Below are 14,367 nucleotides of genomic sequence, written 5' to 3'. Positions count from 1 at the left end.
TCATTACGTTACTTGCAAAGTTATTTAAACCCCAATCTTATCAACTCATGCAAAAATAGGCAAAGCTGTAGCAAGATAGGTGTCTATTAAGTAGAAGTTGGAATGTCACAAGTGCTAGCTAAGGAGAATCCACAGGTGCTTGTGACTTGACCCTCTTGTGTCTTCTGGATTCAGACCTCAAAAATACCTCCTTACAGATGTCTTACCATGGTTCTGTCTCTTGAGTCTCTGTCCACGCCTCCTCTTAAAGGGTAAGGAGGCACATACACACTCTGCATGGATTCTGGTTTCATATGTACATCTTTAGAAAAGGAGACGATGTTTTAAACCACAGTTAAACTTGAACTCAAATATTGGAAAACATTGCATTGAGGCTCTGGTATTCCCAGGTGGTTTTTGAAGAATTTTCCTATCCTCCTACTTGCGTGGTGCCTCATGAGCTAGCTTTTTATTTTAAAATTGATCTTTTTGGATGTAGGTGTAGCCATTCAACTGGTAATCAAAAGCCATGGGAAGGAGGTAAAACTTGATCAAACCTTTTGCAATAAAAACTTGAAATATATAACATTTTTGCAGCTCGGGGAGGAATAGTTTTGCTTTCGTAAACTGGGTGTATGGATAGAGTCCCTAAAGAAATTCAGATTTCTTTAAGTTTTTAAACTAAAGTGATTGCATAGTCTGATTAAGTCCTCTAATGGGTCACAGTTTTGTCAGCCTTTTACAAACTTGAGTACGTCTGAAGATTTCAGATACCTTTCTGACTGAGTAATAGGATCATTCTTTTAAAAGCCCATGTGACCAATTTTGTGTCAAAAGCAGTAGATTAAATAAAACCTTCCTAACTTTAGATTTACTTTATTTGAGCTGACCATTTTCAGAAAACACTAACAAATACTTCTGTTACAAACAGTTTTTCCATGTTTTCCATGAACAGCCTTAATCCATAGTCTGACATATTATACCATCACAACAGTAAAATATTAACATTCTCTACTTTCAGAATTAGACAAAACAATTACTTTGCAAATGTTGAAATTCTTGAAACATAGAATTCCAGACTTCCAAGTTATAATTACTCTTACCAGCCTTCTGACAAGAATTGAGTCCACATATTGTGGACGAGAATTTTATCCACCTAAAAAAAAGTGTTTGTGTATATATATCATGAAACCACTTCTCAAGGAAAATTCAATTACTGCTATTAACAAGGTTCATCAAGCATTTAAGGCACAAAATATTATGTAGTAGTGCACTTTTTTTACTAATGCATTGATATTCTAACAATATTAGAAAACTAACAAATAGTAAGGGGGCTTAATTATTGATGATGTATATCTGAGAATAGGTATCCTCTAAATCATAGGTTCTCAGCCTTTTCTTTCTGAGGCCCCCCTTAACATGCTATAAAAATTCCATAGCCCACATGTGCCACAAGAACTGTTTTTTTCTGCATATAAAAGCCAGGGCTGGCATTAGGGAGTAGCAAACAGGGCAGTGCCTGGAGCCCACACCACAGGGGGTCCCTTCGAAGCTATATTACTCAGATTTTGGCTTCAGCCCCGGATGACAGGGCTCTGGGCTTCAGACCTATGCAGTGGGGCTTCAGCTTTCCGCTCTGGGTCCCAGCAAGTCTAAGGCTGGCCCTGCTTGGGGGACCCCCTGAAGCCTGCTTGCAGGCCCCCAGTCAGCCCCAGATCCATGGCTGAGAACCACTGCTCTAAATAATCCTTTCAGCCTATTATATCTTCTTTTCCTAAAAAGCAGATATAAAATGGAGGCATAAAATATTTATTGTAGGAAAACATTTACAATGTAAACAAGTTAAAGATTTTGATGTTTTTCAGACAGATGATATTGACTGGTTGTGTGGCATTTGCTCGACATGTTGGACCAACACGTGTAGAAGCTGAACTCTTACCACAGTGTTGGGAACAGGTAGCTGAATATTTCATGCTTACAACAGTAGAGTTTCTGCAGTTTACTAAGGATTTGTTTTAAACCTGCTTATTATGCAGATTTAAAACACAAACAAGGAAGTATTTCTTCACACAGTGCAGTCATCCTGTGGAACTCATTGTCAGGAGATGTTGTGAAGGCCAGAAGTATAACAGGGTTAAAAAAAGAATTAGATAAGTTCATGAAGGATAGGTCCATCAGTGACTGTTAGCCAAGATGGTCAGGGAAGCAGCCCCATTCTCTGGGTGTTCCTAAACCTCTGACTGCTACAAGTTGGGACTAGACAAGAGGGGATGGATCACTCGATAATTGCCCTGTTCTGTTCATTCCCTCTGAAGCATCTGGCACTGGCCACTGTTGGAAAACAGAACACTAGGCTAAATGGATCATTGGACTCACCCAGTGTGGCCCATTTTTCTGTTCTGAAAATATTTTTGATGTATGGAGACACTTCCATCTTGTTTGATAACAAATTTTTTTGCAGCATTGATAGTGCAAGAGCCAAGAAAAAGGAAGCCAGCCAAAGAGAATTAGGGGATTATAGTTATCTGTAATATACTACATAAAAAACTTATTAAAATGCAAATTATGCTTTGTAGGACAGGCATTACAGGGAATAGGAACTTGCATTTCAAGTATGTAAATGATCATTTCCAGTATATGATTCTCTAAATTCCATACCTTAAATATTAGTTGGAAGAATATTTCGATCAATTTTGGTCAATGATGTGTCATCTGATACCCCGAGAGTGTTCATTATAATTAAAAATCTCTAATATTTAAGAAGCTTAGCAATCCTAGCTGAAGTGTAACAGAACAATTTTAGTATTAAAGTAGATATGAAGCCGGGAAAAAAAGCTTTTAAAGGGAATTAATGAGATGTATTGTTCTTCAGGTATGTTGGTGTAGGTCCTACTGTAGGTGCAGATGTGCCTCATGAGCCCAAGTTCTAATTTTTTTGAATAGCAGTGCCTGAGGACTGCGCATACACAGTGTGATTCCTTGTGCTCCTTCATGAAGGCATAAAAGGTGGCATAGCTCAGTTCCCTCTTACCACCATGGCAGGAAGATGAAATCCAGCAAGTCCCTGACCCTCTGACTCTCTTCAGAGACTCTTAAACCAGTTCTTTTCCAACTATTGGATGACAAAAATCTTAGTTTCAGTCTGTTGATTCCGCTATACATCTTCCTGTAGAGCGGCATGAGGCACTTTGTGCCAAGCACCATATCTCATGGCAGAATACATGAAACCTCAGGTTTCAAACTCTGTCCATCCTGCAACAGACTGATCCTAATCAAAGATGTCAAAGCCAGTGACTCTCCTGCCTAAGAGAGAGCAGCATCTTGGACATGTGCTCTATATTTAAGTTCTTCTCTGTCAGGACCTGCAAGTCCAATGACTCTCTGCTTAAGCTACATCTGTTTGAAACAGTCCATGCAGGTGACTTTGGAGTGACAGTTACGATCAGAGCAAGACCAGATAAATCACCATTGGCTAGCGCTCCCTGGAGCACACATCATGGTATGGGTTCAGGCAGTGGAAGGGAAGGCCAAGAGGGCACTGGCAGAGTTAGCAGAGACTGCCTCAGGGTTGACTGTCCAAGTACAGGCTACTCTAGCTCCTGTACCAACTGCCTCAAAACCAGCACCTCAGTCGTTAAACTTGGTACCGACACCCGCTCCTAAATGGGACACCAACTCAGTCAGACCAAGCTAAATAACTCCAAGACCAGAGGGAAGTCCCAGAGGGAGAAAATGAGACATCACTCCAACGAGGGCAAAGCTCCAAGCAGTCAGTCAGGGCGAGAGACCCAGCGCCAATCCCGGTATTGGTTCCCATGACTGAGCTGAGCAAGGAGCTGGGATATGTAATAGAGGTGTCTGTATTGTCTCTAAAGCTGTTCCTGGTATGCTACCTTTTAAAGAAGGGATACTATTCTTTGCCATTGCTGACTAATTCCTTGTCTCCAACATCAAGAGAAATCACTCTATCTTGCCATCAGAGAATGATGCAAGGAAGGATATCAAGGAGCCCCATTCAGAGTACCAGTGCAGGAGTGGTACCTGGCTAACCAGTTTCACTATGCCAATACACTTATAGCATGCTACATAGACCCCAGTGGTCTTATTGGAAACTGTCCACCCATTTGTCCGAGCAGATTAGCCTCCTCCATTTCTGGGAAAAGGAGGAAATCACGTGCTCTGATGGCACCATACACCAAAACCAGACATGGATCCGTGCCCATGGGAACAGGAGATGATAGAGGGACAATGACACCCGCCATCCTCTCCCAACGAATCCTCTTCACTGGATGCAGTAGTAGCACCAGCAGCAACAGAGGACTTTAAAGACTTCCAGGACCTCCTGTCTCAAATTGCAGAGACGCTGGACGTTAAGACTGCGTTCATGCAAGAAAAGTCTCACAAGCTCTTTGGTGTCCTGAGTGTGCTGACACAAACCAGGATCGCCCTCCTAAATAATGAAGGAATCTGATAACTGTCAAATGAGACTTCAGAGGCACCGGCCACTCTTCTTCCTGCCTCCAAGTGCTTGGAAAAAAAGTATCAGATGCCCCCAAAAGGATTTGAGCACTTTTATATTCATCCAACCCAGGGCCCTTGGAAGCAAGATATGTTCTTCAATCTCATTGCTGCTCCAGTGCCAAACTATCGTAGAGCAAATATTCTCATGTTGGGGGATGATGGCACTACACCTGTTCAACACTGATGTCAAAGCCAAGTGCCAGAACTTTTGTTCCACATGGGGCATGAGGCCAGATGCATTCCTTCAGCAGTGGTCCCACGGACATTTATATGCCATTCCACTTGATTCCCTTAATCCCCAGGCCAGTCTCCAAATTCAAAAGGAACAAAGACATGATTATTCTCATGGCTTAATACTGGCCAAGGCAGTTTTGGCTGACAGACCTACTACAAATGTCCGTCCCATCTTCAGACTACCTGGGTCTGATCTTGCGCCACCACAACCAGTTCTGTGACCTGAAGTCATTGCATGGTTGTTGGCTGGTTGAGTACCACAGATAGTGACAGTCCTCTACAGATCCAGGAAACCCTGATACAGAACATGAAAATATCTACCAGAAGAATGTATTCATCTAAATGGAAGAAGTTCTGTATGTCAGCAAGCTAACATGGTCTAGACTCAGTCCATACCACGTTACAAAAGATCCTCAACTACATTTTTGCACTTAAAACAGACTGAGCTCTAGTTCAGCTCTATTAAGGTCCGCACTGCAGGAGTTACACACTTATCCACCTGTCAAAGATAGTACTCTTTCCTAGATGTACATTTAATTTTCCTGAGGCTCCTGGAGCCTCCATTTGAGCCTCTCACAGGATGCATCTTACAATCCCTCATTCTGAAGACTGTCTTACTAGCGGCAATTGTTTTGGCCGGGAGAGTGATTGTGCTTCAGGCTCTTGGGGCCGAACCCCTATGTGACATTACATAGGACCAACTCACATAAAGTTCAGCCCTAAGATTCTCTCAGAATTTCATCTAAACCAGTCAATCTGCCTGTCTTCTTCCCAAAGCTGCACTCTGCCCCAGGGAAGAAGAAACTGTGCACACTAAATGTATCCAGGACTTTTGCTTTATTACATCAACAGAACTAACCCATTCATATTGTTACCCTGTCTCTTTCTAGGCACTCTAAAGATCAAGTTATCTCTTCACCAAAAAAATAAATATTTATATATATATTTTATGTTACCAACTGACTGGTGTACTTTTCCCAACAAACTTCAAGGCCCACTGCACCAGAGTGCAAGCAAGATTCTCCACCTGCTTCAGAAATCTGCCAGTATCAGAAATCTATAAGGTGATAGTGTAGAGTAATCCGCTGACCCTTATCAAACACTAAGTCTTGGACTTAGCTGCTAAATCAGCTATCAGGTTTGAGAGAGAGGTACTACAATCACTGTTTGGTTGATACTGCTGATATTCTTCATTTCCCAACCCTATTGGACACTGCTATTCAAAAACATCTGATATTGCTTACCTGAGGCTCCATGTGTGCTTATAGTGCGGGATCCACACTGAGAACATCTTGAGGAACCACAGTTACTGTAGAATAAGTAAACGTTCTATTTCTCTTCACCAGATCAATCACAAATACCCAGAGAGACGATTACTAGTGGCAGAGTCCTGTGGAGCTCTAGCACCTTATCTTCCTGTAAGTATTTGTATTTACTGCTAACACTTTGTTTGGTAGAGAGTAAGAGGAAAACATATAGCAGGGGTGGCCAAACAATCTTCAGAAGTTTGAGAGACGGCCGAGCATGCCAAGACTTGGGGTTTCAGTTCCGCTCCTGCTGAACCCTGAGACTCCTCTCTCCATGGGATAGAAGCCCCTAGATCCACCACCCCACTGCAGGGTAGGAGTCCCGACTTCCCCTCCCGACCCAGTCTCATAGGCAGAGAATGGAAGGGGGGATGGGGGAGCTTCACGAGCCTCAGTTTAATTGTAAAAGAGCAGCATGTGGCTCACGAGCCACAGTTTGGCCACTTCTGAACAAATGGCTTTGGCTGTTACCCTATCACTTACCACTTTCATATTCAAAGGGGGAAAATATCTTGAGGGATGATGTTGGTTGTAACATTATATATTCTTCTTTGAGTATAGAAGTGCTCCACTAGAGGTGCTCCACTTCAGGTGTGCTCACACCACTTGCACCTTTAATTGGAGATTTTTGGTTGCCGTGCCCATTTGGCCCATGCATGAGCCCTACACTTCCTCATGCCCTGCTCTGAGGCTCTATGGGGCTGCATGGGCAAATCACCCACATTTCCTTCTCAGCTGCCTTGGCCTGAGCCAGTGTTAGTGTGCCTTACTGTTCAAACCTGACAACTTTGTCTAGTTATCTTTCTTTATTATTTATCTTATTTTATGAAGTGGTTTAGGGGGATTTTCTTTTGTTCCCATTTGCCTTTTCAGGGGGACCTTATCCTGTTGAGATAACCATTGCCCTGGTGTATGCCAGGCTCTCTGAGCTTCAAATGGCATGTCTCTTGCTGGGAGGCTGTCTGGGTCAGTGACATGCATTCCCATTGTATCTGCTGTTTGAGAAAGTCTTATATCCTGCAAAAGTGCTCCAAAAGTGCTCCATGTGCTCCGCTTTTAAAGGCAGGGCAACGTAGAATCAGTCGTTAAAATCCAGACTCTTAATGATGGAGCGTTTCCTCCAGCTGGCCTCATATCCAGACCAGGAGACACCTCCCTACCCCTTTGGGCATCAGGCTCTGAGTGAACACAATGCCCCCTCAACTTCGGTACATTCACCTGGGTCTACCAGAGGTAAATCCATGAAGACCCATAGAAAGAGGAGCCAAGAAAAAAAGAAAACCCAGTTTGGTCCCTGTGAAGTAAGACTGCCATGGAGACCTCTGGGTACAGCTGAGGCGCAAGATGCTGTTGGTACCAACATTTTGTCCAGAGCTTCAGGCTCCTCTGAGAATAAGGGCAACAAACATGCCTCGGTACCAAGACTTTCAGCGTCACAGAAGCAGAACACTGCAACAAGAGAACCTAAGCATTCCAGTTCTAAGAGAACAGTGCCCACAACTCCTTCTGTACTGTTTGTATCAAAATTGACCCCTTAAAACTGCATTGTGCCAGGAAGATGCTACGCTTCTCATACAGTCTCGATGCCTCTTTAGGCATCCTCATCAATACCAACTAATTTTAGCTAGAGGGAACTTTCCAGATCAACTTATATCCTCGGTACTGATAGTGGAACAGGGTCCCATTCTCCAAGCCCACCTGGTACCACAGGAGTTCGAATTCTTTAAGTACTTACTTGTTTCAGAGGAATTGGAGTCTCCCTTGTTAATGGTTACAAAAGATTGTCAGTACCGAGACAGCCATAGTCTCCAAGGTAGACCTTTCCCCACTACTGCTTGATTCTCCAATGCCTTCAGTGAGTGCTGGGGCTCCCTACCTTAATGAGGAGGAATTATCCTCCAATTCAAATGCCTCAGTCCAAGATTCCTCTACTCTTCAGATAAGGGAACTCCTTCCTGACACTTTTGAAAAGAGCAAGAAGTTGCATCAAAGACAGATCTGTGTTCCCACAACCTGGTTTGAGCACCAATGATGCAACCCCAATGCCTTTTGGACCCCCCAGTGGCGATACCGTGATTCTTGGACTGGATATTAACAGCAGTTTTCTCTTGCCCCTAATCTTTCTTGTGGGGACAACAGAGGGAGATGCTCCCCTGCTCCAAATGGCCCTCCTCCACTACCTCAGGCACAAGAGTCCTTTGAGGAGCTGGAGGCCAGGGCAGATAAAGAGGACAGTCTTCAAATATTTCTTCATCTTCCCAAGATTAGGTGATTCCTCCCCCACCTGTCTATGGCTGATGACTTCAGACACTTCCGGGAGTTAATGAACCGCTCTACAGATCCTCTTTTGGAAGAGGTCGGGGATTCACAGCATAAGTTCCTGGATATTCTTCAACTGACTGCCTCTACCTGAGTTGCCCTGCTGTTAATGAGGCCCTGTTGGATCCTGCCAAATCCATCTGATGGAGCCCTGCGACGATACCACCAGTATGTAAATGGGCCAATACGAAATGTTATGTTCTTGCTAAAGACGCGAATTTTTGTTCACCCATCTAGCACCAAACTTCATGGTTGTGTAGGCAGTGAATAGGCATGGCAGACAACACCATGGAAAGACCACACCATGTAATAAAGACCAAAACGTCTTTATCTATTTGGCAGAAAGACATACTCATCTGCGACTCTTTAATTTAGGATAGCCGACTGTCAAGCTTTCATGACAAAGTACAGTCATTAAAATTGTGCCAAATTCACCACCTTTCTTGATCATCTGCTGGCTGATTACTGTGAGCAGCTTCAGGCTCTGATTAACAAGGTTCAGCTGTTACCTAGAACAGAGGTTCTCAAACTGTGGTCCGCGAGCTCTATTCAGGTGTTCTGTGAATAGTTCCCTCTAAGGTGCACGCCTGGGTGGCCACACACAAGAGAATGAAGGGCCACCCACCTAATTAGTGGCCGCAGAGGCGTGGCTCCACTAATTGGGTGCCTGGACCCTGGAGAAGACGCACATGTAAGGTGAGGTGGTGGCCTTGGGGGAAATAGAGGGTCGGTGGGAGGGGGCAGTGGGGTAAGAAGAGGGGTGGAGGTTATTTGGGATGTGCAGGGCTGTGTGCAGGGCTGTGGTGGCCAGAGAAAGAGGCAAGAGCTCCAGGGCTGCAGCTGCCAGGGAGTGATGGCCCTGCTTCACAACCCAGCTCAGTGGCTGCCACGGCAGGAGACCCCCCTACCCCTTCCCATCCCCAGCTTGGGGACTGCCATGGCGGGGGAGAGAAGGAGAGACTCCCCGTCCCCTTTCCCAGATCCAGATCGGGGGCTGTCACAGCAGGGGAGAGAGGGCACATCCATTGCATTAGAAAGGTAAGACTACTGTTATGAAAACATGAGTTATGTGCTTTTATTTGTAGAACAAAAAAAGTTTACTACTACTTTTTTTTATATAGTGCTTTTATCCAAAGCGCTTTCCAATAGTTAGCTAACGGTACAAACAGAATTTGGAAAGATCATTAAGTGGTCCACTGAGACTCTCAGCAATTTTCAAGTAGTCTGCGAAATAAAAACGTTTGAGAACCACTGAGCTAGAACATTGTTACAGGTCTCGTTGGATTCAGCCAACGCTACCAATTGATCCATCTCGACAATAGTGGTCATGCGAAAGGCATTCTGACTCCAGCTGTCTGGATTCCCAAGGCAGGTCGAAAACACGGTTGAGGTTCTTCCCCCTTTGATGGGCTAAAGCTATTCACTGAATCCACTGATGAGTCCTTGCATACTCTTAAGGATTCCAGAGCCACATTAGGATCCCTTCAGATTTACACACCTTCAAACTGTTAGTGGATCCCAGACAACAGTGATCCTGTCCCAGTTCATTCTCAGAATTCCAGAGATGTTATGAACTGCCCAGGAAGAAATCAAGGTTCCAGAGAAAGAGACCACCTGCTTCCTCTGCGTCTGCTTCTGAACACTTATAATTTAAGCATTAGTTTTGATGTGCTGGTCTTGGGCCTGGAACACCACAAAACCAAGCTACATCTACACCATTTCGTGTACCTTCTGCCATTTGGAAACACTCTCTTCCACTTTCTGTCCACATGTAGGAGAATCACATCAGGCAAATGATGCTGGAGGTTATGAGTTCAGGGTATGCAATCCATTTTACCTCCCTCTCCATACCTACCCTGACAGATTAAAATAACCAAAATTCTCACTGTCTTCAGGACAAAATGCAAAACCCATCTCTATGATTTACTTTCAGTGGGACATAAGTAAATGTTTAAGTGCTTTCCTGAATATAGACTCTTTTCTGAATCAAGACCTATATCAATTGATTCTGATAAAAGAATTCCTCCATTAGAGGAGAAGTGATTACTACTGTAGTAAGAAGTCTTACTACTGTAACTTATTTTCTGTAAGTGGCTCAGATACCATAATGATCATGGTAGAAATATCAAGAAAGTAAGTGTTCTTATTCAATGTGAAGGGAAGAACTATTCTATCTCAGATGCTACTACATGTTAATTGTTGGCGAATACTTTTTTTAATGTTGACCAATGTTTTAGGTTAAAATCTAAGGGTTTTTTAATCTGACATCCAACTGCCTGGCTAAACCATGTTATAGCACAATTTAGATGCTGAACTTTTTTTGTAGCCAAAATTGCTTTCATCAGACCAGTATGGTAAAGGCTAAGAGATAGAATCATAGAATATCAGGGTTGGAAGGGACCCCAGAAGGTCATCTAGTCCAACCCCCTGCTCGAAGCAGGACCAATTCCCAGTTAAATCATCCCAGCCAGGGCTTTGTCAAGCCTGACCTTAAAAACCTCTAAGGAAGGAGATTCTACCACCTCCCTAGGTAACGCATTCCAGTGTTTCACCACCCTCATAGTGAAAACGTTTTTCCTAATATCCAATCTAAACCTCCCCCACTGCAACTTGAGACCATTACTCCTCGTTCTGTCATCTGCTACCATTGAGAACAGTCTAGAGCCATCCTCTTTGGAACCCCCTTTCAGGTAGTTGAAAGCAGCTATCAAATCCCCCCTCATTCTTCTCTTCTGCAGACTAAACAATCCCAGCTCCCTCAGCCTCTCCTCATAAGTCATGTGTTCCAGACCCCTAATCATTTTTGTTGCCCTTCGCTGGACTCTCTCCAATTTATCCACATCCTTCTTGTAGTGTGGGGCCCAAAACTGGACACAGTAATCCAGATGAGGCCTCACCAATGTCGAATAGAGGGGGACGATCACGTCCCTCGATCTGCTCGCTATGCCCCTACTTATACATCCCAAAATGCCATTGGCCTTCTTGGCAACAAGGGCACACTGCTGACTCATATCCAGCTTCTCATCCACTGTCACCCCTAGGTCCTTTTCCGCAGAACTGCTGCCTAGCCATTCGGCCCCTAGTCTGTAGCGGTGCATTGGATTCTTCCGTCCTAAGTGTGGGCCCCTTACTGAATGAGGGAGGCAACCTAGTGACAGAGGATGTGGAAAAAGCTAATGTACTCAATGCTTTTTTTGCCTCTGTCTTCACTAACAAGGTCAGCTCCCAGACTGCTGCTGTTATCAACATTCAGTAAAGTTGTATCACTTTCCAGGATATGATTTGTATTATTTCTAGATGTGTCGTCAGAAAAGTCAGCAAGAAGTTATTACATGCTTTCCATGTTTTCACAATATATGATTCTCGTGAGTAGTTAGAGGACTTGGGTTCTATGCTTAGATTCATGGTAGACTTTATAGTGGGACTTGTGGAAGTTGCTGGTACTCTATCTCTATGTAGCATCCCCATCAGTAAAAATGACAATAATACTTTACTTAATCACAAGAGTATTGTGAGAATAAATTTCATTGTTTGGAAGTTACTGTATATGTGCAAAGTATTTACTCAATTTACATATTTAGCAGATATATCTTTCTCTTTATATTTAGAAAGAGATTCGTAGTTCATTGGTGCTTTCCATGCTGCAACAGATGCTAATGGAAGATAAGGCAGATCTTGTACGAGAAGCTGTGATCAAAAGCCTGGGTATTATCATGGGATACATAGATGATCCAGACAAATACCAACAGGTATCATTCAGGGCTAAAGTCCATATGTATATAATACATGTTACGATGCATCCATGCTTCAGACACTTTTGAATATAGTATTTTTCATGTAAATTACTCACAATTAGTCACTGTGACCAAAAAAGGAGGAAAAGTTACATTTCCGGTTATCTGTAGTACCTCAGGGATGAGCTTCATATAGGGTACTTTCTTCAACTTGTCCTTCTGTTTTTCACATTGAAGAGCAGTTACACCTCAGTCCCAGTACTTACTTGCATAAACCTGTAGGGACAGTGCCTAAGCATCATATGTTAAGGCTCTAATACAACTTTTTAATCTCTTGCAGTTATAATCCCTTTTGTGGCATCATAATTTACCTAGCGAAGTTTCGAAATGAAATACTGAAAATATATAGCACAGCGTGTACAGAAAATATATAGTGTAGTATTTATATTATATAATAGGAGCAGGATATTTTCAGAATAGAATGTTTTCCAGTTGTACTTGTTTAAGTTGGTGTTTAAAGTCTGTTCGTATCCATCTTCTTATGTGAGTGTCTTTTCACCTAGCTAGCTTCACCCTTGCCAATGTTTGGTAATTTAGCTTATATTCACTATTTTTTTTAAAGAGTAAACTAAAGGAGGGAAGAAAATTACTTGTTTGAGGGTTACTGATATGTATCAGTTTTGTAGGTCATCCATATACTACAGTGACAAGTACTTTTTATATCAGTTTAATAACTCTAAAATAATAGATAGCAATCTAACCCTTCTAAATGCACATTTCCTCACTGCTTGAGATATATTCTATTTTTTGTAATCTGCATTTTGAAAAATGATATATACATAACAGTTGTAATATGTGCTTTACTGTGTTCTGCCAGGGTTTTGAACTGCTGCTTTCAGCTTTGGGAGATCCCTCAGAACGAGTAGTTAGTGCAACACATCAGGTATTTTTACCCGCCTATGCTGCCTGGACTACAGAACTGGGAAATTTACAGTCACATCTTATACCTACACTGCTTAATAAGATTGAAAAGTTACTCAGGGTAGGTGTTCAATTCATACATCTCTAATTAGATTTTTTTCTATGTATCTTTATCTGATATGCACGCTTAATTTTCATATCACTTAAAAAAAAAAATACCAGTTCCTACAGTGGGTTTGTGGGGAGAATTTTTCAGGACTTTTATGTTGGGATTTCATAGCTTTTGCTCTTAAGAAAAAATAATTAGATTGTGCTTCAGACCTTGTAGTCAACATGCCTAAATTTAATGGAAATGGTAGGAAACAAACATTTAAATGGACTGAAGTAATCAAAATGGATAGTACTAAAACAAAATGAAAACGTTGTCAAGAAATAAATAGCAAAATAGAAAGGCCTCATTCTTATCTCAGAAGTGCAGATCATGTATTTTCGAATTCTCGACCAATGGGTGGGTTTGTGAATTCTTGTCCAGCACCTGTATGAAAGTTGCATTCTTGAACTATTAATCTTGATCCTTCAGAATCTTGATCCTTCAGAATAGAAGAATGATCATGGAACCTAACCACTTTCAGAACTAATACAAAACTTACTTATTTTTATTTAATTCTACTGTTTTTTCTAACACATAAAGAGGTAGACGCACACACAAGAATTGTGAAGTCATTAATCTTGCTCTTGCAGGTATGGAAGGAGTGTGCAAGGTGTGTTTCTGTTGAGCGTTCTTGAGAGAGACTAAAATACTGTGGTGATAGGGGATTGATAATTGCCATTATCTAATTGACATTTAATTGACATTAAACCAACAAAAAATATGAAAACCCTTAAAAAACCTCATACTTGTATTTCAGGAAGGAGATCATGGGCTGGATGAACATAAGCTACACATGTATCTTTCTGCTTTGCAGTCCTTGATTCCTTCACTGTTTTCACTGGTACTACAGAATGCACCTTTCACAAGCAAAGCTAAGCTCCAGGGTGAAGTGCCACCAATAGAAGGTATCTAATTCATTAAATACTATGAAAACTTTCTCTAGAATCCAATTGATCAATCTAACATCAGTCAATAATAAATACATAGAAAAAAGCTAGAAACTCTATAGGGTCAGGTGAAATGGTCTCAAGTTGCAGTGGGGGAGATTTAGGTTGGATATTAGGAAAAACTTTCACTAGAAGGGTGGTGAAACACTGGAATGCATTACCTAGGGAGGTGGTGGAATCTCCTTCCTTCGAAGTTTTTAAGGTCAGGCTTGACAAAGCCCTGGCTGGGATGATTTAATTGGGGATCGGTCCTG

At 42.3% G+C, this 14,367-nt stretch overlaps 1 protein-coding gene across 8 annotated transcripts in view; it reads left to right on the top strand.

The window, feature by feature from the left end:
* RELCH (RAB11 binding and LisH domain, coiled-coil and HEAT repeat containing) overlaps nt 1-14,367 on the top strand; it is a 126,375-nt gene that overhangs the window by 62,037 nt on the left and 49,971 nt on the right. For 7 of the 8 annotated variants that reach the window (XR_013345224.1, XM_077810752.1, XM_077810750.1 and 4 more), the window contains 5 exons: nt 1,845-1,935; nt 6,081-6,152; nt 11,969-12,109; nt 12,972-13,136; nt 13,924-14,071. Coding sequence is in view for 7 of the 8 variants with exons in the window: in XM_077810752.1 (XP_077666878.1) it covers nt 1,845-1,935; nt 6,081-6,152; nt 11,969-12,109; nt 12,972-13,136; nt 13,924-14,071 (617 nt within the window). In the remaining variant the exon portion in view is untranslated. The remainder of the gene's footprint in view (nt 1-1,844; nt 1,936-6,080; nt 6,153-11,968; nt 12,110-12,971; nt 13,137-13,923; nt 14,072-14,367) is intronic. The other variant, XM_077810751.1, reaches the window with a different exon arrangement.

The sequence above is a fragment of the Eretmochelys imbricata genome, chromosome 2, assembly GCF_965152235.1.
Source record: "Eretmochelys imbricata isolate rEreImb1 chromosome 2, rEreImb1.hap1, whole genome shotgun sequence".
NCBI lineage: Eukaryota > Metazoa > Chordata > Testudines > Cheloniidae > Eretmochelys > Eretmochelys imbricata.
The sequence above is the reverse complement of the archived record's forward strand: the minus strand, read 5'-3'. Positions and strand labels throughout refer to the sequence as shown.